The sequence below is a fragment of the Notolepis coatsorum genome (assembly GCF_963971535.1).
Source record: "Notolepis coatsorum genome assembly, chromosome: 10".
Lineage (NCBI taxonomy): Eukaryota > Metazoa > Chordata > Actinopteri > Aulopiformes > Paralepididae > Notolepis > Notolepis coatsorum.
In genome coordinates, this window is record NC_140174.1 from 38,389,708 (window position 1) to 38,417,501 (window position 27,794).

A 27,794-nucleotide genomic window follows, 5' to 3' on the forward strand; every position below is an offset into this window, starting at 1 on the left:
ATTTGTCTGTCTACCCCTCGCCGATTAACATCCATCATACTGTGGCACGCCGACAGCCTGAGTTCTAGTATTCAGATCAAATACTGCCTGTATATTTAGAAATGACGTCTGTACTCCTCACAATCAACAGCGACTGCTGCATGCAGTGACTTGAGTTTTATACGCTGTTATCGTTTCCAGCGATGCAGCAGTACAATTAAAGGTGGGTAAACTATGAACTCCAATCATCACACTTTCACATTTTCAACTCAATATATACATTTTCCCTTACCCTTTGCAATAGCATTATTTTGTCTTATTTCCTCTCAAAAGGACCATATTTTCATGTAACTTGCATCAATGTGATAGCCTACTACTTACTAGCAACACTATGGTTCCCTAGTAGGCTATAGCTGGACAGTGTTGTATTTATGGCTTCCATTATGTTCTTGTTGGTGTAGATTCTTGTAACCTTACTGTAGATTGTTCTGGATAGAAGTTACAACTAAGCACATGTCAAAAGTGTAATATTTGTATTGTCTTATCTGGACTAAACAAGTAGCATCATTTCTATATCACTAGCGCATGGAATAATCCTAATCCAGTATGGAATTGAAAGAGGCACTTCTCCAAAAAAGCAGTGCTGATTTATTTTGCACATATGTCACACACGTCCAAAAGCGCTAAACAGTTTTGTGCACATTCATTTAGTTTGACATTTATTGAGAGTAAATGAGTTTGAACATGGCCACCAGTGATGTCATCAGGGGGCATTGTATGCTTGTGTTGTGTTAATTACAGCTCAATAAAATTATAAGGTAGAAGTCCCTATAAGACAAGGCATTGCTATTTTTCATCTACATCATTCCATGGTGCTGGAATTAACACAACACAAGGATTCAATGTCCCCGATGACATCACTGTTTTCAGGAGTTTGGGCGGCTTCGCTGTGGTCTGATGCCTAGTTACTGCAGGCAATGCTTGGGTGTTTCAACAGTGGGGAGTCACTGCGGCTCGGTAGTGTATAGGTCTAAGCACTCGCCTACCACCGCAGAGACTTGGGTTCAATTCCCAGCAGAAGCTTGGTCAGTCGTCCCTACGAACACAGTTTGCAGTGTTCGCGGGTGGGAAGCCAGTGGGGTATGAGTCCTTGTCGTTGCAATAGTGACTCCTACTGGTCGGTTGAGGTGCCTGTTCAGCAAGGAGGGGATCTGGGGGACATAGCATGAACCTCCATGTCTATTACGCTGTCAGTGAAACTCCTAGCTGTCTGGTGAAAAGAGGCGGCTGGCGACTCCGTATTGGAGGAGGCATGTAGTCATCTACACCCTCCCCAGACTGACAGTAGGGTAACGCAATGACCAGGAAGGGAATTTGCATAATAACTAAAATCGAGACTCACGCATGCCTATAACTCTAAGATAAATGTCTCAAAAGTTTGAAGGTGTCAAAGAAGGAAAAGTTACCAATCGTGGAAGGGGGCGGGCCTTGCCTATTAACAGGTGACCCTTTCCTAATCATGGAGTTCTTGTCAACTCTAAAAATGGAAATCTTACACATTGCACTCAAATGGCTGACCTAAGTGGTAAATACCAGTGGTAAATATGACGTTAACATACTGGGATTCTGCATCAAGAAAGAAAGGTCTGACTGAATCTGCTGCCTTGGATGTGATTGGTCCTCACTTTCTGACCTAACTAGCACATTCAAACGATGTTGCCTCGTATATAGAATTTGGTCACGTGATACATTTACGACTCTACGAGTTGACGAGGACCGACCGTATGCACCATGAGTCTAACGAGCCGTCCCCGAACTCACTCTGACCAATGTGTCAAAGATCATGTCTGATCAACAAATAGCTAATGGACTGTTCTCTCACAGATGTGTCATGGCAGGGTAAACATAGCTGCAGCAATTAACATTTATAATACTTTAATTATGTGTGCCAGTGTGGCCAATAATGACAATAGTATTAACATTTACAATCGACCTATATCAAACCCTGCCCTTCTTTTATTGATCCTCCAATCACAACTGTTGCTTTCCTCGGACAAACAAGTTAATCAGGAGAGGGAACTAAATAAGTTCTGATGTGGTTGAGTCTACATGGTTCTCATTCACAACACTGACTCAGTGATCTCAGTCAGTCAGTCAGTCAGTCAATTAGTCAGGCACCTAGAATCATGTAGGCTGGCCCCTTGTGGGTCCAGCAACAATCTAGTCAATCTTCAATGAATTTCAATCATAAAGATTTATACCAGCTTAAAAAAAAGTGGGTATAGACTAAACTAAAAGATGGGTAAATTGAGTTTACTACATCATGCATGTTTCCCTATTGACCTATCTCAAACCCTGCCCTATTTCCTTGATCCTCCAATCACAACTTTGGCTTCCCAGCTAACAACTGACAGACTGACTGATGGGTGAATTAAGGGTAACCGGGTAGATGATGCAATCTTTTTACAAATTAGATTGGCTAAATGAAATGGGTTTATCATGATGACAACCGGGAGGATAGTTTCTCAAGGGGGTTTAGTCACATTTCCACAATATTCATGGCTATAACATTTTGGGTAACTTTACATTGTCATGCCTTCTGTAAACAATGCAACAACATTGAAAAACATGGTTTTGATGGATATGTTTTTTCAGAATCTCATGTATGTGTGTGAGACCATACACTTGAAAGGGTTAAGTGAGATTATGGTAAACTCATCTATAAAATACAAAATAAATACATCAATAAACACCTTCTAACAGGGCATGCTCTCAGATGATAAGACAAAGTGATCGGGGCTCGAGCCCCCATTTGGACCCTATCTGTGCACACGCCTGGTCACAGATGCCATGCTGTGGCATCCCCATCATCTCCTATAGGGCCTGCTTTGCATAATCGCAAGCGCTTCAACGGTCTATGTGGCAGGGCGCTATGCAACAGGGCCAAATGGGTGGAGTTACCTAAATGCCCTTATTTATCTGCAGGGAGGGAGGGTGGGGGGGGCCTTAATTCAGCGGAGAGTGGTTATTCTATATTTGCACCGACCATACTGTGTGACTCCACCCATGTCCCCACATAAAGCCGCGGCAATATAAGAGTTTATGAATACCCTGCTTCTTCTCATTAGCCTCTCTGTATGGGAGTCAGACTGGTGATGTGTCTCTAAGACACCATTGTTTATTGAGTGATAAATAAGCCACCGTTTTGACATTATGCAGATACAAGGGGTCCAATAGATATGAATGAATAAGGGGTCCAATAGATATGAATGAATGGGTGTGTGTGTGTGTGTGTGTGTGTGTGTGTGTGTGTGTGTGTGTGTGTGTGTGTGTGTGTGTGTGTGTGTGTGTGTGTGTGTGTGTGTGTGTGTGTGTGTGTGTGTGTGGTGATTGCCTTTAGGTGGTATAGAAAGGAAACGTGTCATGTATCAAAGGTGTGTGTGTGTTTGTGTGTGACAAAGAAAGAGAGATAAAAAGAGATATAGAGAGAAGTACTAAGGAGAGAGAGAGGGAAGGAGTCACTGTAGTGGGAAGAGAGAGAGAGTGAGAGAAACGGAGAAGCAAGGGGGTACTGTAGAGGCAAGAGAGAAAAAGAGTGAGAGATGAAGGAGGTACTGTTGAGAGAGGAAAGAGGGGGAGAGAGAAGGAGATAGAGGGAAGAGAGAGAGGGAGAAGGGAAAAGAGAGAGTGAGAGAGAGACACTGACTGCAGCCCTGCAGGGTGGAGTCAGGTGGAGGAACATGACTGCGACCACAATCTATGTAAAGTTGGAGTAATTGCATGGTTGGGAGACTTAAATAGCTGCACCCTTACTGTAGTAAACACACTGCAAGTCAGGCAGCTGCCTCCACAGTCCTTCCTTCTCTCCTTCCTCCACGACAAGCGTGTCACTTTATACATATACAGCTTGAAGTCCAATTGGAAATCAAAGTAGGGACAATTTTCGTATTCAAAAGGCAATCAATTGAATCAATCTCGTATTATGGATGTTCCCAGAATTCAAGTTTCAACCTGGCACTGCAGGTTTGGAAAATGTATCCAGTGATGTCACTGATCAATTGAATACAGCCAATCAAATATCCACAGTGAAAGTGCAGAGCAAATCAAATACATTTTATTCCTTCTTGATGTTCAATTTAGTCTGAAGTGATCACCTCCCTTTCAAACTAAGTGATTCTGACGGTAGGAAATTAAATGAAAAATAATAATCAGAAATGTTTAAAACACATCAAACATATCGAAATCTCATTTCAGTTGAATTTAAAGGGACACTTCACCGAACACTCATCAGAGGACATTGAATCCTTGTGTTGTGTTAATTACATCTCAATGAAATGATGTAGATGAAAAAATAGAGATAAGGATTGCAATAGGGCTGTAATTGACACAACACAGGGATTCAGTGTCCTCTGATGACATCACGGGAGGAGATATTCAAACTCATTAACTCAATAACTGTCAAAACCATTTAGAGCCTTGGGATAAGTGCAAAATATGGGAGATCATGTGCAAAATAAATCGGTGGCGTGTTTCTGGTGAAGTGCTAATATAGTTAAGGAGGACATAGGTACTTAAATTATGTATTGAAAGAAAATAACACATCACTGACTAGTGATGAGCCACAACCTAAAACAAGCAAGTGTAATATAATGTTTTGAGTTTCTTTTGTTTAAAAAAATATATATATATTAGATTTTAATGAAAAAATACAAATAGGAAATTATTAACACAAGGCAGTGTATGCCATAACTCCCAAATTTTTTTAGGATATTTAAAAAGATTCCGATACTGTATGTTTGACAACAAGAGTGTTTATTTATTGTAATAGAAAATATGCACACAAAAAAAGGAATGTCCTGGTACACTGACAAAACAGTCTCACAGGGTACCATGGCTCCTCTTAATCACCAGCCAAGAGACTTGTGTCAACAGACAGAGACCTGCCGACAAACCTCACACACCCCTGCAAACCAGCTGCAGTTGGAATGTCTATACATACAGTAGAACTGTAAACATCTGTTTTTACAGAACTGGTCCCCACACTGTCATGAGGAGGAACTTCAAACGCTTCCTAGCCAATTAAAAAGCATGCGTGTACAGCAACCTATACAGTATTATGCAAGAGAAATGTCCCACCACAGGGAAAAGGAAATTTGTGGAGTGCATACTGAGCTATAGTCATAATGACCTTTCAGGAAAAGCGAAGGGGAATTTATTTTTTGAATGAAACAACATCCCTTCTTAATGTTATGCACTGTAGAAATGACATGGCACCACGTTGGTATTTCCTTTTCCTAAAGCAAGGGTTGCTGTTCGAGACAAGACGTTCATTTAACCGCACATTGCGGTTCACTTCAAGTTTCTTTGGTACAAAAGGGGTTTCTGTTGCTAACCGATGACTTGACAAAACATAAGCTAATAGGACAAGTCAAGTTCAGAGCCCTCTTTCCTGAAGGTTCTCATACCCGTTGAAACACTCACCGGTCACAAGAAAACAATTACCTACAGTATCTTGTGCTGTGTTTTCTACATTTAAATACATTTCTGAACAGACTTAAGGAATAAACGCCCCCAGATACAGTTTGGCGCAAGGAAGTCATCTTGAGTGCAAAAATATAATATAACAGTATTTTCTTTTTTCTTTTCCTTTTCAACCATGCAATACTACAATGTAAAGTAGTACAACGTTTAAGGCAGTATCTGATTTCTGTTCAACAGTAATGTTTTTCTTCATCAATCTCTTTTAAATAGAAGTAAAATATAAACTTTTATAGATAGTACACCATCAAAAAAAAATATCTTGCACTATATTTAAGACCAGTAGTCCCCAAATAAATATCCAGAGTTTTAACCATCTGCTGGTTTCGCCTGTATCAGAGTTCAGAGTTCATGTTTGGTTAAGTCTATATGAAGTTGAACACCTTTTCCTCTATGAGACTAATAGACTTATCAGTCAGCATTGCTTCACTGTTTACAAATTTGTACCCAAACAGCTTCAACGTTGGTCCACAAACCCTCTGTACAACCTGGGCTATTTTGAAGGGTATACTGAACCTCCATTTCTCTACTTGTTCCGAGGAGTTTTTCTGTGTTGAATAGACACCGCTGGCCTCTTTGGAGGCCTGTGTGTTCTTGAGTATCCAGGATTTCACCTGGGGAGTGAATGGGATTCCTGTGAACCTGTACATCTCCGCTGCCTTCCTCATTGGGAACCGGGCGATGTCCTCATAGCGCACTAGCATGTAACGCCGACGCAGCCACGTCGGCTGCCTGAGGCCGACCTCCGCGGACATCCTGATGTTATCACAGTTCCCTTTCAGTTTCCTCACCTCGTCGTCATCGATGGGCACTTCCCCGTCTATGGCCCACTGCTTCCAGTTCTTGTATTTGGCAGAGAAAGCCACCATGCGAGAGGCAAGCACGGCCCTGGGATCCCGAATTAACTGGATGAACCTGACGTCCAAACGCGGGTCCTCGGCCAGCGGGCGCAGGGTCTCCAGCTGGCGCACCCTCACCGACTTGATGGTCCGGTGCTCCTTCTGGAGGCAGGACTCTGAGGCCAGGGTCAGATTGAGGGGGCCACAGCGCCGGGTCCTGCAGTGGTAGCGTTCAAAGACCCCTTTCACGAAGGGGCTGCAGACGGAGCCCTCGCACAGGGAGCTGCTGGACTCCCTGCGGAACAGGTTGGCGGTGACGCGGTCCACGGGCAGCGGCTCGATGAAGCTCTCCAGCAGGGAGAAGTCGCACAGGAACAGGTTCCGGAGCACATCGCGGTACGCCGGGCCCGCCGCCGTGGCGTTGGTCCCTCCGGTCTCCAGCGTCAACATCCTCTCCACGTGCCACAGCGGCTCGAACAGGTAGAACATGTTGTCGCCCTGCTGGTTGAAGAACTCGCCCACGAAGGAGGAGCCGGTCCTGGTCGTGGCCAGCAGGAGGATGTGCTTCCTGGCGCCCGCCGTGACCTCCTGGTGCTCGGTGTAGTTCTCGAGGCGCCGCTTCATCAGGACGAAGGCAGGGTCCAGCTTGTTGAGGGCGACGAAGGAGCCATTGTGCTTCGGCAGAACATGGGAGGAACCGCTGGTCTGTAGGGGGGTTTGGGGGGTCTGCTTCAAGGTGAGCTTATCTGATACCCTAGAGGAGGAGAGGGATGGGAGTGTTACACAAATTGAAACAGAAAAATGGAGCACCTATAGGTCCATTACTTAAAAAAGGAACACGCCAACATTTTGGGAAATTCGCTTACCGTCTTCTCCAGAGAGAGACAAGAAGATAGATACCAGTTTCCTCTCTGTGCGTTCAGTAGAAAGCTAGCTGGCTGCACGTTAGCCTAGCTTAGCACAATGAATGGAAGCGGACAGTGCCGGTTAGCCTAGGCATTGTCCAACTAACACCTCTCCCGAAGGCTAACCGGCACTGTCCGCTTCCATTCATTGTGCTAAGCTAGGCTAACGTGCAGCCAGATAGCTTTCTACTGAACACACAGAGAGGAAACTGGTATCTATCTTCTTGTCTCTCTCTGGAGAAGACGGCAAGCTAATTTCTCAAAATGTTGGCGTGTTCCAGGAGCACTTTGTACCTGTAACTCATCACCAACATGTTCTGTGCATCGAGAGCTGAGCCGCATCGGTACTCTGAGAAATGTATCCTCCGTCACCGAGAGGAGAGCAGAGCAGAGCAGAGCTCTAGTGAACTGCAGACAGACACTATTTCTTCAATTATGTTCAACTGTAGTAGAGTCTGACTCGAGGAAAGTTGACGAAATGGTTGAGGAAATCGTGTCTGCAGTTCACTAGAGGTCTGCTCTGAGGAATTTCTCGGGGGGGCTATGTCTGAGTTCTCGAGACACAAAACACATTGGTGAGTTGCATGTCCAACTATCACATGTCCTCCTCACAACAGAATTACACAAGGTTGAAAATCAGCAAAGGGCCCTTTTAACATGATATTTGTTTGTTGATATTATGTTGTGCTGCCAAATGAATGGCAAGTATAGAAAGTCTTAAAGGAACATGCCAACTTTTTGTGAAATTTGCTTATTTGCCATCTACCATAGAGTTAGACAAGCAGATACATACCCTTTTCTTCTCTGTGCATGCATTAGGCTTAGGGAACAGTCGCACAATTAGCCTAGCTTAGCGTCATTCACTGGAAGTAGGTGTGCCAGTGTAGCCTAGTTCCCAACAGTCACGAAATACACTCCAAATACAACTCCAAAATGTTCCTGTAAACATGTTGTGACCTGTGTATTTACCACGTGGAGAAAAAAGAACTAACTAACTAAGAACTATTCGGGCGGTCAGGTGGCGTAGCGGAGATTGTGCTCGTCACCAATGCAAGAGGTTGCGGTCTCGACTCCCGCAGAGTCAGCATTGCCTTGGCTTTGGCTGATCGCTATACTAACTCATTTGGCTGAGTTAGGGGGAGGGAAGCCGTGGGTGGGTCCTGGGCGTTGTGGACAGCGACCCCTACAGTTCGGTCGGGGCACCTGCACAGCGAGGGTAGGATCTGGAGAAAGGTAGTGTGACCTTCCACACGTTACACTCTCCCGGTGAGAATCTGCGCTGCCAGGCTGGCTGCCGGCTGGCTGCACATGTGTCGGAGGAAAACATGTGACAGTCTCCGGCCTCCCGGACCAACAGTAGGGGGGGGTGCGCAACAACCAGGAAGGGGTTTGGGAATTGGCATAACGACTAACAGTGGGATGGGAGAAAAATCTGAAAAAGGAGGGGGGAAAAGATAAAAAGAATAAATAAAAAACGAAGAACTATATTTTGCAGAACCACTGCTGCCTGGGCGCAGTGATTTCATCACCTCAAAAGCCCTGTTGTTTTTTGAAAAACTGGGCTTTTGAGGCGATGAAATCACTATAGGCCTATCTGCTTAGAAAATGAAAATGTCAACAAAGAAAATCTCCACGTGGTAAATACACAGGTCACAACATGTTTACAGGAAAGTTTTGGAGTTGTATTTGTAGATTTCCCCAAAAGTTGGCGTGTTCCTTTAAGCTTGAGATAGACAGACAGACAGACAGACAGACAGACAGACAGACAGACAGACAGACAGACAGACAGACAGACAGACAGACAGACAGACAGACAGACAGACAGACAGACAGACAGACAGACAGACAGACAGACAGACAGACAGACAGACAGACAGAGACAGAAAATGGGCTCACCTCGAGATAATGTTGTTTTCCTTCTCAATGATAACAAGTGCCACAATAAAGACAATGGATATTGTGTATTTGATCCTCATTCTTGGGACGTAGCTGTGCCTGGATATGCTACAGACTGCTTCTTAATAGGATCTGCCAATCTTCCAAGACTCTGATTGTCTATCGTAAAGAGCCTTCCAGTTATTTGTACTCCCCATGGTCTCTGTTTCATCCTGTAAATGACATGAACATTAAACTGTCAGTCAGGCGTTTTGAACATGACTGTAAGAGATGCAAACTTGGTTTAACATCTCCATCATAAAACACCTCTCTGGACATTTGTTTTTACCCGTGATATTAATGGGGAAGTTAAAAGGCTATTCTTGCACGTGTCGTAAAAATCTGTCTGCACCCTGCTGTTGTTCCTGAAGCCACAGTAGGCAGCTTGTAGTAAAATCATAAAAGGCTCAATGGAAAGCCCCCCAGCCTGCTCCTTCGTGCAAGCTTGCACTATTTCAGTATACTGTACACTAGAAAAGACGTGTTGAAGTAACACAGGACGTGTTGTCCTTAACTAAACATACAGATAAAAAATTACACAACAAGCTAGCGACCACTGCTGTGCTGTCATCTACAAGTAAGCAAGCGACTCAGGTGTCTCACACACCCGTCATTCACTGTCATTCATTTTGAGGACCATGTCTAAATATCATACTTCTGAAGTATAAACAAACTATACAGCAATATTATTCTGTGTAATATATTTTTTTCTCTGTCAAAGGTATTTAAATCATGTTGCCATTTTAAAATAATCAGTAAAGGAACAATTTCTCACTTGAGGTGTAGTTTGACCAACTTTCAAACTTTTCACAGAATGTTTAGAATCTTTCCTCCAGCAAACCAGGATAACCACCCCCCAAACAGGCAAAGATACACAGCACACTCAAACCTACAACAGCTTGACTAGATCTAGGTAATACAGTACATCTCTAAAAAACATGCACCTTTGACTCAGAAATCTGTTTTATTGAAATGTGCATGGCATTAGTTTGTTTATACCTCAGATGTATGATATTAAACTTGGTCCTGAAAATGAATGGAAGTGAATGAGGAGCCTGACACCTGGGAGGAATGATGGTGTTGACAGCAAAGGACAGGGACAGCAGTGCTCGCAAGCTTACTCGTAGATTACTTTAGATAGAGAAGGACTGCTGAAACTTGACAAGTTCCTAAGAAAGTGAAATATCCATTTCCGTTGGTTGTGTGATAGTAAAGGGTTAACCTTCTGTCGTGTGGCAGTGAAAGTGAAAGTGTTAACCGTTCTTGGTAGTGCGGCAGTGAAAGGGTTAAGAGTGCAGATCCAAAACATGGGGGCATTTACTCAAGGGCCAAAATATCATATCTTACCAAAGTAAGAATAGAAAGTGAGTGTAGTACTGGAATCTAATCCCCCCTCCCTACCTTGGGGAAATGTGCACTATCTATCTTTAAGTGCACTAGGGAATTCCAGGAACATGCCCACCCACCATGGAAGTGCTAAAAGTGGTTCCCCCCACGAGGGAAATGTGTTTGTGTTTGAGTCTGTCCTCCTCGCAGCCGTCTGTCAAAATATGCGAGACACCACGTTTGAAGATGCTATTCAAACACGGAATGTGGCGGGGAACAAGAACGGAAAAAGTTACTTCGTAAAATAAACTGTAATAAAAAAAAAATTAAAAAAAAGGTAATTTTCCTCGCTAACTCAACTTTGTCCAGGCCGGTGGGATGAGCTACCGGTGTAGGTAGGCGATCAAGCCCACTCTGGCCTCCCATCTGCTCCTCCATGTCAACACTGGGAGGAGATCCTTTCAGCGGAGCCCCTCGGTAACATGACTGGGCTACTGGTAGAGACCATCTGGTGACAGGCTAATGGCTCGCTGCTCCCACACATGACACGCTATGCTGCCCGTGACACGGCACGTTGACTGAGAGAGTACCGAAACATTTAGTCAAGTAGAAATACTGTTATATACGTTAACATGTTAGAAGTAAGAGAACTCGTCTAACAATTTACTCTAGTGGGAGTAAAAGAGTAGCAGCACTAAGAAAAAAGTGCTTTAGTATTTAGTTGTGTTACTTTAAAACTAAATTTTTTAACTCAAAACAATAACTGAAGTAAATGTAATTAGTTACTTTCCACCTTTGAGAACAGGGAAGATTAAGCACACAGAAATTGAAGGGGGGGGGACCTGCTTGTCACAGAGCCATAAATCGTAGCATTTTTATTCTTCAGGGCATACAATACACTGTATACTTAAGTCTGCAGGATACTAAGTCTGTACCGGGCAGGCTGTAGGCATTCAAATGAAGATGAGGATCAATTTAATGGTGACTATTTATGGATATCCTGCCCATTCCTGAAAGATTAATATTAGGTTTCCTTTGGCAGCTTTGGGTATGATCCCCGACTAATCTTTAGTTTAATCCAGAGACCGACACACCAGGTTTGCCAGTGAAAAGGGTCCAGAACATGACAAGGGCGTCCAATGAACTAGACATGTTCACATTGAGGGGATTAGGAAAGTGTCATTTTGATATATTTGCCCACTATAATGCTTATCGTTGTCAATGGATCTCAAAAACCGCCAGCAGGAAAAGTTGGAAACAGTGTAAGCCTTTCATTAGCTTGAATTACAATCACACTTCTGTGTTAACCAAAACAGTAATGGGATCTTTTGGATTCTTCAAAAGGAATGCTGAGAGTGATTTCTTATGCAGCATTCATGTTAATTGATTGCAGACCTAGCCCCAGGCCAACCCATTAGTGAGTCTGGTGCTATTAAACAGCACAACTAAAGCCGAGAGGCCGAACTTCTCATTATGTTTCACATTGAAGCAAACACCAAAAAAAATACTTAACCCCTGAACACAACAACTACAATCAGAATCGGGATCTGAAACATTTGATTTGCGAGGTACAATAAACATACAGGATTCTAATCTGATTCTGAAAAGCTCCCAGTCCCTCTGCCAAAAATCACAACACACAAAGGTGTCTCGTTTTCTGCCGAACAGCATGACACACAAAGTGTCTCATTTTCTGCATGACTCTGACAAGCGCTGATCCTCAGTTTCTGTCTCAACGTTACACTTGTGGTGTTCTGGTTCTCGCACCCTGTCGCAAACCACTACCCCCGGCCAACTCTGACCACTGTAGCCAGTCCAGAAAGGCTGCAATCTAAACAGAGAGAATGCTTGGACACTGCCTGTGAAATTCTCTCTGAAAGGGAACGGGGAAGTTCGGGTAGAACACCGCTGTCGACGTGGAATGGTGTGTAATCAAAGGGTGGACGCACACGGCCCGCGGACTAAAGAGAGAGCTTTTCACCGAGAGGAAATCTCCAGCTCCGTCTTGCACCACCCTGCTGCCACAATCACAAAGGTCTCTTACACAGTCGAGAGTCTAAAGTCCCTTTGGGCATAAACTCTCCCAGGGGTCATTTGCACGTCAGAGGGTCAGTAACTAAGTACCTGGATGGTACCCATAACCCGTCGTGTTACAATTGAGTACCTCCAGACGAAGAACCATATAACTCTTTTCTTTTTACTTTATTATCTGAAGATAGTAAGTTAGAGTGGTGTGTTCATTCATAAAGACGGTAGAGATAGAGTGCTTTCTTGTTGATATATCACACATTCACACACTCCGAGTCATATGGTTCTTCGGTGCATTAGAGACACAGTTACCAGAGGAATAACTTGTCAGAAAGCTTTCTCAGTGGTTACTTACATACTGCACATATCATTTATTAAATATTTAGGTAAACATAGCGGCTGGGTGGCGCAGCGGACTAAGCGCTCGTCACCAACGCGAGATACACTGGTATCGAATCCGGCTGTCAGCGTTGCCTCCGGCTTGGCCGGCCGTCATACTGGCTCAATTGGCAGAGCCAGCGGGAGGGAAGCCGGTGGGTGGTAATCTGGTCGTTGTAAACAGCGACTACTACAGGTCGGTCAGGGTGCCTGCACAGCAAGGAAGGGAGATGGTGAGGGTAGTGTGAGCCTCCCACACGTTACACCTCACCAATGAGAGTACGCGCTGGCAGGTGAAAAGAAGTGGCTGGCTGACTCCGCATGTATCGGAGGGGACATGTGATAGTATCTATCAACCCTCCCTAGACCGACCAGTGGGGGGAACATGCGAGCAACGACCAGGAAGGGGAGGGGGGAATTGGCACAACTAAATTGGGATGGGAGAAAAACACAGAAAAACAGGAGGAGAAAAAGTGGATACAAATATATATATATTTAGGTAAACATGTATGTAAAGGTCCTGTACGATCTAACCAGCCTGTGTTTTTGTTATTGTTTAAAAATAAATGACACAAGAGCTTATACTGTGTGCAGCATCCCCTCATTCCTCACTCTCCCAGTACACTTGTACAACAAAACAGGCGCTGACAACACATGATAATGATTAAGACTAAGATTATGAATTATGCATTATGTATAATCTAGTGAATCAAAATGTAATTTAAAAAAATATGAAAAAAAAACCAATTTAAAATGTGTCAAGAGAGGTTTCATAATTTATATTGTAAACTAAATCTACACCAATTACCTCAGCTTATATATATATATATATATATATATATATATATATATATATATATATATAAAATAAAAAAAATAAAAACTGCTGTCGAAAACACGAGCTGAGAGTTTTGAATATTCAAAATCCACTGAAGCGCATGACACATTTGATAATCTGCTCAGGAAGAAACAGCCATTACATTGTTTTTTCATCTCATGTTTCAACTGCTTTGTAATATAGCTACCTCCTGGTTTGTGTTTTTTGTGAATTCAACACCAGCCAGTCAAACCTTGACATTTGTTTAAATTTGTATTGATGTAGTACTAGTACTAGTACTAGTAGTAGTAGTAGTAGTAGTAGTAGTAGTAGTAGTAGTAGTAGTAGTAGTAGTAGTAGTAGTAGTAGTAGCAGCAGCAGCAGCAGCAGTAGTAGTGGTAGTAGTAGTAGTTGTAGTAGTAGTAGTAGTAGTAGTAGTAGTAGTAGTAGTAGTAGTAGTAGTAGCAGCAGCAGCAGCAGTAGTAGTGGGTAGATGGTAGTAGTAGTAGTAGTAGTAGACAGTAGTAGTAGTAGTAGTAGTAGTAGTAGTAGTAGTAGTAGTAGTAGTAGTAGTAGTAGTAGTAGTAGTAGTAGTAGTAGTAGTAGTAGTAGTAGTAGTAGTAGTAGTAGTGGTGGTGGTGGTGGTGGTAGTAGTAGTAGTAGTAGTAGTAGTAGTAGTAGTAGTAGTAGTAGTAGTAGTAGTAGTAGTAGTAGTAGTAGTAGTAGTAGTAGTAGTAGTAGTAGTAGTAGTAGTAGTAGTAGTAGTAGTATAGTAGTAGTAGCAGCAGTAGTGGGTAGATGATAGTAGTAGTAGTATAAACTACATAATCTAAAAAGGGAGATAAAGCAGTCATCCGGCTATTATGGCCAACAACGTAATGTGTGGAAACACTCATGCAAATCTTGTTATCAGCAAAGCATCAATCATGTACAACCTACATGGGCATCTGGCATCTGGAAACCCACCCGCCCGCACCCTCCTCCAACATGTTTGAGAGCAGCCTATTGAACTGCACAATGTCCCATTGAAGGAACTTACCGCAGGCACATCAGATTTGTGTGACAAGAGCTTTTGCAATTTACAAACGACTGATGCTTATGCTGCCTCCAAACAGACATTAGCCCAACACACTGTAATTATACAGTACTATTCCAAATGTGGTAGGTGCATAAAAAAGTAGAACTGCTACACTATACAGACATGCTTCCATGGCAGGCTGTGTCTTGTCTTGTAGAGCAGTGGTTCTCAAACCTGGACCCGGGACCCCCGATGGGATCGTGAGATGATTTTGGGGGGTAAGCAAAAAAAAATATATACAAATACGTCATTGTGTTTATAATTTTTCCGTATAGATGTTTTATTTATTTCTTTCCTTGAAGTTTAAAGACCTCCTCCAGTCTTCAATCAGGTTAAATGGCTTGAGATGGGGAAATAAAAATAATTGTTCCATGTCAAAGTTCACCATTCAGTGTATGTTTGACTATGTAGGGGGGAGGGGTCGCAAACAGGCATCCCTCTGTTTTTAAGGGCCGCAAACCAAAAAGGTTAAGAAGCACTGTCAGAGTCAGATATTATTAGAGAACTGGAGATCCTGCTGGCGGTCATACATAGAGGTGGTACATTCAAATATGAGTAATGCCAGCTGTCAGATGGATGGAGAAAGAGAGAGCAAGAGGAAGGGAGAGAGAGAGAAAGAGAGAGAGGGAGCAAGAGAGAGAGAAAGATAATGAGAGAGAGCATGGGTAAGGGAGAGAATGAGAGAGATGTTTGAGTTTAGCAGGGAGGTGGATATCAACAGTCTCATGCTGACATTAAGTTATGAAGTTCCGTCTGTCCATCTTAAATTGGTCATAAAATGTTGTTTGGCACAACATAATACAGGATAGAGACATGGAATTTGTCACACTGATAGATATTGGCGTGTCAACCATGGGGTATCAATGCATCAAATATCACACCAATCTGCCTGATGGTGGCGCAATCAAAGGGCAAAATAAAAAAAATGTAAAAGCCATAACTCGTATGCTGTAACTCCAATTGACACAATACTCTGTATCAAGACACATATACAGCTATCCTTGGCCTACAACTTTGATATGACCACCCATGTCCACCATATTGGATTTTTTATGATTTATCTTTTTTGAAAATAACTTCTTCCCCTGGTACTCCTAGATTGTCCAGCCGATTCTCAGGAGACCTGCCGCGTGGCATTTAGGGACATCTTTTACTGTGTAATTCTGAAAGTTGATAGGCCAAACCATATTCACCACGTCCAATAGAAGTTTGGATAAACGCCTTGTAAACAGCAAATGTGACGGGTTACTCAAGACCGCTTTGTCTGATTTGCACCAAAATGTACATGTCCTCCATGATGGGGAAGAGGTGTGCGAAGGTTTGTCATTTGGCCACACGGTGGTGCTATTCACAAACAAGGACAACAGACCTGAATCGCATCTGCTGGGGGCATGATTGCTTTTACCAACGCGTTCGTGTTTCCGCGTCTCTGATTGGCCAGGTCATGTGACATGTACGCCCAATCGTGGGACCGCAAGTTTCTACACTGGTTAAGCTTAGGCGCTCTTTCAAAGTTGGTTAAGGTTAGAGTTTGTCTTAGAGCATGGCGATAGAACGCCTGCCCTGATTCCAAACTCTAACCTTAACCAACTGCGAAAGAGTCGCCTAAGCTTAACCAGTGATAAACTAGGTGTTAGGTAGTTTGCAGGCTGTTCGACCCAGAAATAGGCGCAGAACTTGCCGTCCCACGATTGGCTCACATGTCACATGACCTGGCCAATCAGAGCGCAAAACGGGAACCCGGAAACACGAACGCGTTGGTAAAAGCATAGACGCCTCCTGGGGGCGTGCTTTTTTTCCGTAGCCTCTGTGAGCGAAGACGCTCTTTGATTGCAGCGAAGAAGAAAAAGACGCTCTCCGATTGGCTAACCCTAACCCTAACTCTAAGCATAACCACGTCGAAAGAGGGCCTAAGCATAACCACTTCGAAAGAAGGCCTAAGCATAACCACTTCGAAAGAATGCCTAAGCATAACCACTTCGAAAGAATGCCTAAGCATAACCACTTCGAAAGAATGCAGAGAATATATGTACAAGGTGGAAGAGACCCTTCGGAGCTAAACCAGTCAGAGAGGGTCTTTTCTTCTTCGCTGTACACGGCCTAGCCAATCAGAGAGCGTCTTCGCAAACAGAGGCTACGGAAAAAAATCACGCCTCCTGGGGCAGGGCCATAGATATATATAAAGACTAGATGGCGCAAGGCAGAGTCTCCCGCGTGGTTCACCGACGGCCATCTTGCCACAGTTAACTACTGCTTTAAGGTGAGTGATCTGCACAAACAAAATACTCTTAACTCGCTGAAATCTTGACGGATTTACAAACGATTTGGTTTATTACTGTTAAAGTTAGAGGTTCTATGTAGGATTGCTAGTAACTGTCTAACTGCATATATAACTGTTTCCACTAGAGGGCGCTCTAGGTGGAGCCACTCATGATACCACCAGGTGGCGAGTATATAAAGAGATGTCTCCTCCCCCTCTACCTCTTCTCCACCAGCCTCTCAGTGAGAGGAGAACTCTAGAACTGCTGTTTAACATGTGAATGAATGAACCAAAGATAGAAACCATGCCTCTTGACCACATTATTGTCACCCCATAGCCAGATTCTGTCAACAGGTTATGGGCCCAGATCACGCCGGGGCGAAATAATAAGGGTAGCAAGCTTAGCTAAAGTATAGGCTAGGTTAGCACCGGGAGCACCGCGTGGCTAGACGCTAGGCCAACAAGAGCTAAAGCTACGCCTACCATCAACCAAGAGGATGGCGACCAAGGGAAGGAGCAAATGGCCCTCATTCAATGGAAAAGCAGAGTACTACAAGCTCTGGGAAGAGCACATGTTATGCTGCATGCACAGTGCGGGACTGAAGGCAACGATCTTGACAGCCCCCACGGGACCACTGACGGCGGAAGAGCAAGCCCTGGACGACCAGCGTAACGCAGACGCGTACTGTGAGTTAGCGCCACTGCTCGACGACACAAGATTGGGGCTGATATTCCGCGATACTAAAGACAAAGGCAGAGAAAGCCTGGGGGTGTTGAGAGAGCATTACATCGGGCGAGGAAGACCCCGAGTCGTGGCCCTCTACATAACACTGACAGGACTGAGGAAGGGGCACACCGAGACGGTGACCGAATACGTCATCAGAGCTGAGCAGGCCATGACGGCATTGAAGAGTGCAGGAGAAGCACCAAGCGATGGGCTAATGATGGCGATGGTGATGAGAGGACTACCGGAGCTGTACAAACCGTTCACACTCCTGGTAACACACGGTTCAGCGGACATGACGCTGGGACAGTTCAAGGCCGACGCGGGATAGAGGGTGCTGAAGGCCCGAGTGACGCCAAGGGAGAGGACCAGGACCACGGCGGAGCTGGCGTGTTGGCGATGCGGAGAGAAAGGCCATCGGAGAGGCGACTGCACAAAGACTGTCTGGTGTAGCTTCTGCAAATCCACGGGGCACACAGACAGAGCATGCATGAATAAACACGACCAGAGCGCGCGATACGCGCATGGACAAGATGACGGCCATGGACGAGACGGCGGCCATGGACGAGACGGCGGCTACAGACAAGATGGCGGCTGTGGACACGATGGCGGTGACGGTCGACGTGAGACGGATCGAGACGACGCCCGGAGAATAACGGGACAAGAAGACTTGCATCACCAGGCCGGCGCAGCTGCAGCGGGCCCAGAGGAAGGGACTGATCGTGGACACAGGTGCGTCGTCCCATGTCATCAACGACAGGAGTCGGTTCAAGAACTTTGACAACACTTTCCACCCGGAGAGACACAGCATGGAGCTGGCAGGCGGGAAGCGCACCTACGGGTTGGCACAAGAGAGAGGAGACGCACAAGTATGCCTCACGGAGGGGGGGGGCGCCGGCGTACAGTGACATTAAAGAACGCTCTCTACGTACCATCGTTCCCACAAGGACTATTCTCTGTAATAGCTGCTACTGCAAGCGGTGCCAAGGTATTCTTCGATAAAGGTAAAAATGTTCTTGTAGAGCCTGACGGTACACGGTTTGACATAAAGATGTACCAGAGAATGGATTATATGCAAACAGAGTGTAATGACAACGACAAGTGTAATGACAATAATGATATGTGTAGCGTGACGGTCAGTCACGATATTCAGACATGGCACGAGATTATGGGTCATTGTAATTACGAGGATTTACTGAAACTGCAAGCAGTGACAGAAGGCATGCACATTGAAGGTGAAAAGCGTAGACCGGACAAAAAATTTGTAGTGTGCAAAACGGGGAAGTTTACTCAATCGAGAAACAGAAATCCCACAGAAAAAGTAAAGGTACTACTTGCGCTAGTTAACACGGATCTAGCCGGTCCAGTAAGCAACGAGTCCATAGGAGGCTTTAGATATGTACAGTCTTTTACAGATGTGTGCACAGGAGCAGTGTTTGTTTACTTTCTCAAAGCAAAGAGTGACACACTCCAGGCCACAGATAAATTCCTGGCAGACGTAGCCCCTTATGGTAACGTAAGATGCTTGAGGTCCGACAACGGAACCGAGTTCACAAACAGAGAGTTCCAATCACTGTTGAGAAGGTACAAGATAAGACACGAGACGTCATGTCCATATCCCCCACACCAGAACAGAGTGGCAGAGAGGAAATGGCGCACCCTTTTCAAAATGGCTAGGTGTAAGCTAGTAGACAGTAACTTACCTAAGAGCCTATGGCATTATGCGGTGCAAGAAGCCGCTTACACCAGAAACGGGTGCTTTAATAAGCACACGGGCACCACCCCGTATACAGCACTGACAGGAAAGAAGTGTAATCTAGCTAGAATGCACCGATTTGGATCAGTGTGTTATGCGTACCTGCAGGACAGGGGAAAGCCAGAGTCCAGATGTGAAAAATTACTCTTTGTAGGGCACGACAAGGGAAGCCCCGCTTTCCTTGTTTATCATCCCAGTAAATGGAGAGTGCAGAAACACATGCTAGTCAAGTTTGTCACAAAGACAACATGTGAGAGCGAGACACAGACAGAGGAGCCAGAGCTGGACTCCAGAGTAAGGTGTGAAGAAACAGAGACACCTCAGCCCAGTGTACTTAGCACGGTCGTGCAGACAGACAGTCAGCCACCCCCAGAGGGCGATGATGAGGAGCACCCGAGGGTGACGTCAAGTGCCCCAAGCAGTGGGAGGTATCCCTCAAGGGAACACAAACCCCCAAAGTATCTGACAGACTATGCCCGGAGAGGGAGTGACGAGGATGACAGTACACTTACCACTGTTGATTACTGCTACAGGGTAGTCAGTGGGGTACCCCCGACCTTTAAAGAGGCCATAGTGTCCCCTGAATCAAGTAAATGGGAGAGAGCAAGGGATGAGGAGATGAGGTCCCTAGAGGACAACCACACCTTTACTCTAACCAAGTTACCAGAGGGCAGACAGACAGTGGGAGGGAAATGGGTGGATTCAACCAAGTTACCAGAGGGCAGACAGACAGTGGGAGGGGAATGGGTGTATTCAATCAAGGAGGGTATTGAAGGCCACAACAAATACAAAGTATGGTTCGTAGCTAATTGCTTAAATGCTGAAGGAGGGTACTCCATGTTTAAATACTGAAGGAGGGTGGCTACACTGCTTAAATGCAGGAGGAGGATACTCCAGGTTTAAATAGGGGAGGAGTAGAATCCATGTTTAAATACCTGAGTGGATTCCATGTTTAAATACAGAAATGGATCCTATGTTTAATTCCATGTTTAAATACAGAAATGGATCCCATGTTTAAATACAGAGGTGGATGACTTACCATGTTCTAAATGATTTAATTATGTGGAAAAGATCCTGAGATGTTTTGACTGATGTAAGAGATGTATAGAGAAGCTGTGGGTAGCCTCAGTTGTTTGACAACCTGTACTCGCCCTGACCTATGTTTTGTAGTGAGTAAAAAATTGTCACAGCATTTTGCTGACCCCACAGAGAAGCATTGAACTACGTCAAATACATGTTTTTCGTTATCCCAAAGGTACAGCAGACGAACAGCTGTGTTTCAGAAAGTGCAGCGAGGGTTTAGGACTTAAAGCCCACAGTGATACTATCAACCTGTGAAGCCGAGTGTATGTTTCTAGCTATGACAATGCAGGAATGTGTTTATCTAGAACAACGGCTCAAAGTGATGGACACCTATGTATATATGAAAAATGTTGTTTATCTAGAACAACTGCTGGAAATGATGGACACCTATGTATATATGAAGACTGTTGTTTATGAGGGCAACCAGGGAACCATTGTGATTGCTAGGAACCCAGTGTGCCGACATAGATGTAAACATGTCGATATAAAATATCATCTCATCAGATCTGTCACCAGAGAAGAAAGAATGACACTGATTTACTGTTCAACGGACAACATGGTAGCAGACACTATGAGGAAACCTGTTCCAAATTGAAATTGAAGAGATTTGCAGAGGTCATGTTTAACGTGTAAATATTGACTGCCATACTCTTTTGATGTTTTGGATTGTATTATTTTCTTTGTAAAATGTTTTCAGAGAAGTTATCCAGTGTGCTAAAACAACCCTAAGTGGGAGTGTTAAAGTTAGAGGTTCTATGTAGGATTGCTAGTAACTGTCTAACTGCATATATAACTGTTTCCACTAGATGGCGCTCTAGGCGGAGCCACTCATGATACCACCAGGTGGCGAGTATATAAAGAGATGTCTCCTCCCCCTCTACCTCTTCTCCACCAGCCTCTCAGTGAGAGGAGAACTCTAGAACTGCTGTTTAACATGTGAATAAATAAACCACGCCAAAGGCTAAAGATAGAAACCATGCCTCTTGACCACATTATTGTCGCCAGATTCTGTCAACAATTACAAACGTTATTAACTCATTGGACGCCAGAGGTCGCTGTGTACCGTGTGGTAAGAAGGCCACCGCTTTAAAGAATAGGAATACATGGCAGTGTTTGCAGGGCTCAAACTATATTATATATCATAGCTATGGATATAATACTATTGCCCATTTGACATCGAGTATCTATCGTTAAATTTCTGAAAAAGAAATAATTTGTTCATCCATACATTCCCGTTTTATACCGTGGTGAATATGAGTATAGTTTTAGAGTAATCCTGTCTAATCCCAGAAAACTACGCTATGCAGCAATACGTGCATTTCACTAGAAACCGTGGCGTTTCTCGCCTGTATCAACAATCAATCTGAAATCAACGCTATATTATCGGTATTATGTTTAATCATGAATGCATGAAAGGGTGGGGGGGGGGGGGGGTCGTTTTTCTATGCTTTGATCATCACCAACGGAATACATTACACACACACATTACACACAAACGCTCGGATTGCAGTGAAAGGATTCTTGGATCAACGCAAGATTGATACCATATAGCCCTTACCTTGACTAGGATGTACTCCAAAAAGAATATTCCAATTATCTGATCACCATTCCAAGTATTGATGTTGATCGTGTTGCCAACATAATCCACCAAAGACATGAACCGGGAGTGCTTGATTCTCCTCAATTCATTTGTTATAAACGCTTGTCCTGCCCGACAAGGAAAACCCGGCCCGGACTTTTTAGATCGACGCACAGCCCAAGCCAGAGATTTTCAAAGGATGTGCAATACCGGCCGCAAGGCGGCGGTATTGGATGTTTGCGATCTCAGACTCATTCCCAATGATAACACAGGCTCCCTCGATGGATTATGAATGGGAATATCGAATAAAAGAAATAACGATAGAAAACCGGACTTATCTCGGATCTGGCGTCCAATGTGTTAACGTGGCTATGATTGGAAGCTTGGAAGAATTTTTATAAAAAAAAAAATATTTTCATATGAAAGTCCATTATAAGTATGCAGTATGATAACTACATCTCTGACGTTTTTAACTCATTGACCACCACGCTGTTTTCCCATCTCTACTCAATGGTGCCAGCGTTATTGACCATTTTCGCAATGTTTGTGGACCCATCATGTTTTCTGTATTGTAGCTATGGAGACAATAGTATGGCTCATTTGACAGGCATTGTTTATAGTCCAACACTGACCAGTTCATTTCTACATACTTTAGTTTGTGCGCTATTCCATGCTAAACATCGCCCCTTTCCAAAATAATCCAGTCTTTTTTTCTAGATCGCGAGATATGACGTGTTATATGCATTATGCCCAAATCGTTCGGGTTGCTCGCCTGAAATATTTCCAAATCAAAGGTATATACCATATATATATGTTTCTTCACAAAATCATCATCAAGGGGGGGCGGGGGGTCGTTTTACCTCGAAACTGCGATCGTTACCAAAAGCATGTTTTAGGTTCGGTAAAATATGACACTGTACAAAAGCATGTTTTAGTTTTTTTAAATACCAGCAGGTTACCTAAAATAGACCTTACCTTAGTCAGAAGGTACTCCAAAATTAATAAATCCCAGTCGTCCCATCGCGATCACAATTACTCGTGTATATTGGGCATGGCTATCTTGCGGGAAACAATAGGTTTGAGGCATCAAATCTCCGACGATTGCTATGTCCTGATTCACTTTGAGGGGGAAGCAGCCGGAGGTACCTCAGTACTGAAAGACAACTGCAGCGGTGCCAGCGAGACACAGGCAGCTCCGAGCGAGTGTTTAGAATGGGGATCAAAGGAAAAAGATCAAAGGGTCTAAACCTGAGAAATCTCGGGTATAGCGCTCAACCATTGGCGACGAAACCTGAGAAATGTCGGGTATGGCGCAGAAAGAGTTAACAAACCAAACGGTTGAAAATGTTGCATGCTATGGTTATTTCAATAGTAGCTACATACACTATAGACATTCATGTTGTGAGTGGGCGTGCTGCCCTGTGGCAAGATGGCCGCCATGTGGCAATGTCGGTCTCCGTTGGCCAGCAGCGTGGGTGAGTCATCTAGCCTTTATATATATCTATGGGCAGGATGGCTAACTGTGATTGACATCACCGGTGTAGGTAACCGATCTGCTCGGGGGCCGTTTTCCAGTTGAGTCGCATAGCAAACATCAGACGTTTATCACGCTGTACCAAAGATCATTGGCTGTACGGGGCTCCCCGTCGATAGCATCAATCTGTCATTGAGTCAACCCATCAAGTTCATGTTCAAGTTTTGTTTTATTTGTCACATATAAGGTACATTCTATTATTGTAAAACAAAATGCTAAATGCTAAAATTAGGTAGAGAAGTAGTGCAAATAGATAAACTATGGTGTAGTGTTAAAAAGTGTCTAAAGTGAATGTTAAAGGTGAATGTTTAAAGTGAGTGTGTGCATGTGGATGTTGTGTGCAATGAGTGTTGAATGGATGAATTAGTGTTACATAGAGTCCACATTGAGCATCCTGTGGCCTGGGGATAGAAGCTCCTTTTGAGTCTCTCTGTACTGGCCATGACACTCCGGTAGCGCTTAACTGACCGTAGCAGTGCAAAGAGGCAGTTGTTTGGGTGGCTAGAGTATTTGACTATTCTCTTAGCCTTGGCCCTGCAACACCTGGTGTAAATGTCCTGGAGAGTGGGAAGCCCACCTCCAATTGTGCGTTCCGATGATCGAGCCACTCTCTGCAGTCTGCTGCGGTCGTGTGCGGTGCTATTCCCAAACCAGGAGGTGATGTTACCAGTCAGGATTGTCTCTATTGTGCATGAGTAGAAGTTATTTAAGATCTTCTGACTCACTTTGAACTTCCTTAGATGCCTAAGGAAGTAGAGGCGCTGCCATGCCTTCTTGACTACACTGTCAAGCAGCACTGTTATGCTTTTCTGCTAGCTTGATAGCTGACGTTAGAGCTGGTATGGTGGTGTTGTTGCCTTTTATTATAATATGTTGACAGTAATAGAGTAATAAGGCAACACCACCATACCAACTCTAAAGTTAGTATACCAATACAAAACATGTTAGCTTGCTGTCATGGGCAAGCCAGCCAATTCATGCATCATGTTAGCATGCTCTACGTTAGCAAGCCAGCCAATTAATACATCACTGTAGCACACTAGCAAATGTTAGCAAGTCAGCCAATTAATTCATCACGGTAGCACACTAGCAAACGTTAGCAAGCCAGCAGAAAGGCTTGGGAACGGTGGGACCATTGTCTCAAAATCTAGGAGTTTCTTTGCACTTGTGAACTTAAAGGAACACACCAACATTTTGGGAAATTAGCTTACCGTCTTCTCCAGAGAGAGACAAGAAGATAGATACCAATTTCCTTTCTGTGCGTTCAGTAGAAAGCTATCTGGCTGCATGTTAGCCTAGCTTGGCCATGTCTGCTTCCATTCATTGTGCTAAGCTAGGCTAACATGCAGCCAGATAGCTTTCTACTGAACGCACAGAGAGGAAACTAATTTCCCAAAGTGTTGGCGTGTTCCTAACAGTGTGCTAACTCCAAACAACAAACAAACAAACAAACTCCAGTGATAAAGACAAATAGTGTGTAATTTTCCATATAATTCCACTTGTTGTAGAATCACATTATAGCTAGTTCAGTCACAGTTTGGCGTTATCGCTGTGAGGCCAGTAGGCCACGTACAGCCAATGATCTTTGGTACATACAGTGTGTCTGACTTCTGCGAGGCCCCCGAGCCGATCTGGCAGGCTGAGCAGTTCAGGTACTTACACCGGTCATATAGATCTGCACTTGCATCTAAAAACATGTCATAGAGACATTTTCAACAATGACAGATATTGGTGCAGCAAAACCTCACAACAAAATGTCACACAAGTTTGCCAGATGGTGGCGCTACAATCAAAGATAAAAATGTACAACTTTGAAAAGCCATTACTTGTAGGCTGGAGCGCGCGTGCACGTGGCGTCATTAGCGTGCGTGCAACCAGTGTTGATATGACGAACGCAACACAGTGTATATCTGACTGAGAAAGTCCACATATCCAGCTACCCCAATATGTCTTTGCCACTTGATAAGATAATGGAACAGGTTAAAGCACACATATCCAGGTACCAAGAAGCATTAGAAATGGGGGGTTTCCTGCAGCCAAATTGGTCACAGCTTGTCACAAATGTCATGCTTGTTTAAGCTCTGACTACCATGGCTACAGACAGAGATAGTTTTACCCTGTAGGCCTATAGCATTTAACCTATAGGGGCCTACATCTGAGCTGTGTTTTGTCCCAAGCTTTTCAGTGAATGCTCCAAGGAAAGATTTTCGCTATGGTCTTTAATTTCATTAGATATTTTGGTTGTAATATGCTTTATTTTGATGTGAATTCATAAAAATAGAAAATGTATGAAGTACCTAATATAAAATAACTTAGACGTAAGGTACAGTACTATGTACAGTACGTTTTACCAACAGTTTCCTTCCATGAAGCTTTGAGTTATTGCTATTTTTTCTTTTCAATATTTTCCATAATTTAGTTGAGCTGTATTTAACTCTATATGGCACATGTTTCATCCAGGTGAAATTGCCTATTTGGAGGGCTAAGAGTCAAAGACACAAATATATGAATAACGTATAACTTTTAATGACTTGTGTTATATTGTGGTGAAGTGCCTTTCTGTTTATTCTTAGACCATACACATTTTATGTAGTCCAAGCCCATATTTTCATAAATATTTTCATTCATAAACTACTTAGGAGCACTTGAGATAAACTGAATATATAATCAGTAAACAACAAAGTAATTTCCCCACTGAGATAATAACGTTCTTCTTATATTGATTTTATTGTATTGAAGGTTGTTATAGGACTGCTTTTGTTTGTTTTAGAAAAATTGTGATAGTGATGCCAATTTGGCATTCATTTAATTACGGATAACACATTTAAAGTAAAAGTGTCGTTAAGTAGTTATTAGTGTGCTATACAACAATGGTTTTGAATCAATAAACTAACAAGTAGACTACTTGTAGGATACCCACCATTATGTTACGTGTCAACAAGACGCTGAGAGAAATCCTCTGTGCCCGATGGCATCCCGCATGATATCATCTGTACAGTTGATTACCCATCTTCAACGTGAGACTCTTTGTAGAAATTAATTCCATGTCCTTTACTTCACGCGACTGTATCACTTGCATGACAGTAGATCCCATAGAGACGAAATGTCTAGTCTACACAGTCCAGCTTGGACTCAGAATAAAACATTTTAACGAGCTGTCAATGTTACACTCGCTTTTCTGTGTGCTCATTCTCCAATCACTTGAGCCCGTTCGACTGAATGAAAAGTAGTAGGCTGTGCAGAACACTTCTGCTAGGACAGTAGACAGGAGGCGCGCGGATGGGTTCCTTCGTAGAAAGTTGTTTATTGTCATGTCTCGTGTCTTTCACGACATGAGTTGACACTAGGGATGGACGTGGGTTATTGATTGCCTAACTTTTTTTTGTGTGAGAGAGAGAGAGAGAGAGAGAGAGAGAGAGAGAGAGAGAGAGAGAGAGAGAGAGAGAGAGAGAGAGAACGCTCGCGCGCGCGAGAGCGAGAGAGAGAGAGAGAGAGAGAGGAGAGAGAGAGCAGTGGACACAGGCTTTGCGTGGGTTGTGCGCCTATTAAATGTCGCCCTCTAGTGGACACAAATGTTTTCTGCATTCTGCACTAGAATAAATACAGCAATAGAATATAATTGATTGATTGATTGATTGATTTATTGATGTATTGATTGATTGATTGATTGATTGATTGAAAACTTTATTAACAGATTTCAGAATGGGTACAGTACAGCTCAATACATACAATTGTTAAGGGGATGCAGACCAGAGAAATACTTTTGTCTTGTTTACATCAGGGTCCCCCATTTTCAATTCATCATAGTCATAGAATATAATTCAACGTAATGTATTTATGTAGGAATTGTGTAGAGCAGGAAACTAGAAACTATAATATATTTTAATATTTTATCGATTGCATCGGCTTGTAACGCAAGATGAAGCATAGATATCATAATGGTATGATGATCAGTATTTCAGCAGTCTTACCTCTATCTAAAGTCACTTACAAGTAGACTAGCCACCACTGCTGACCCTGTTCTCCTCTGTCAAC

The 27,794-nt window shown here is 43.6% G+C and overlaps 1 protein-coding gene across 2 annotated transcripts; it reads right to left on the reverse strand.

Annotated features, from left to right (window-relative positions):
* Window positions 1-4,864: 4,864 nt before the first annotated feature.
* On the reverse strand, window positions 4,865-26,953 carry LOC311235387 (carbohydrate sulfotransferase 3-like). Of its 2 annotated transcripts, XM_084322840.1 has the most exons (3): window positions 26,680-26,953; window positions 9,158-9,369; window positions 4,865-7,110 (listed from the first exon to the last, which is right to left on the reverse strand). In XM_084322840.1, the coding sequence occupies exons 2-3, from the start codon at window positions 9,235-9,237 to the stop codon at window positions 5,883-5,885; spliced, it is 1,308 nt and encodes a 435-aa protein (XP_084178966.1). In that variant the 5' UTR covers window positions 9,238-9,369; window positions 26,680-26,953; the 3' UTR covers window positions 4,865-5,882. The 2 variants fall into 2 exon arrangements, with proteins under 2 accessions (XP_084178966.1, XP_084178967.1); XM_084322841.1 differs by lacking the exon at window positions 9,158-9,369.
* Window positions 26,954-27,794: the final 841 nt, after the last annotated feature.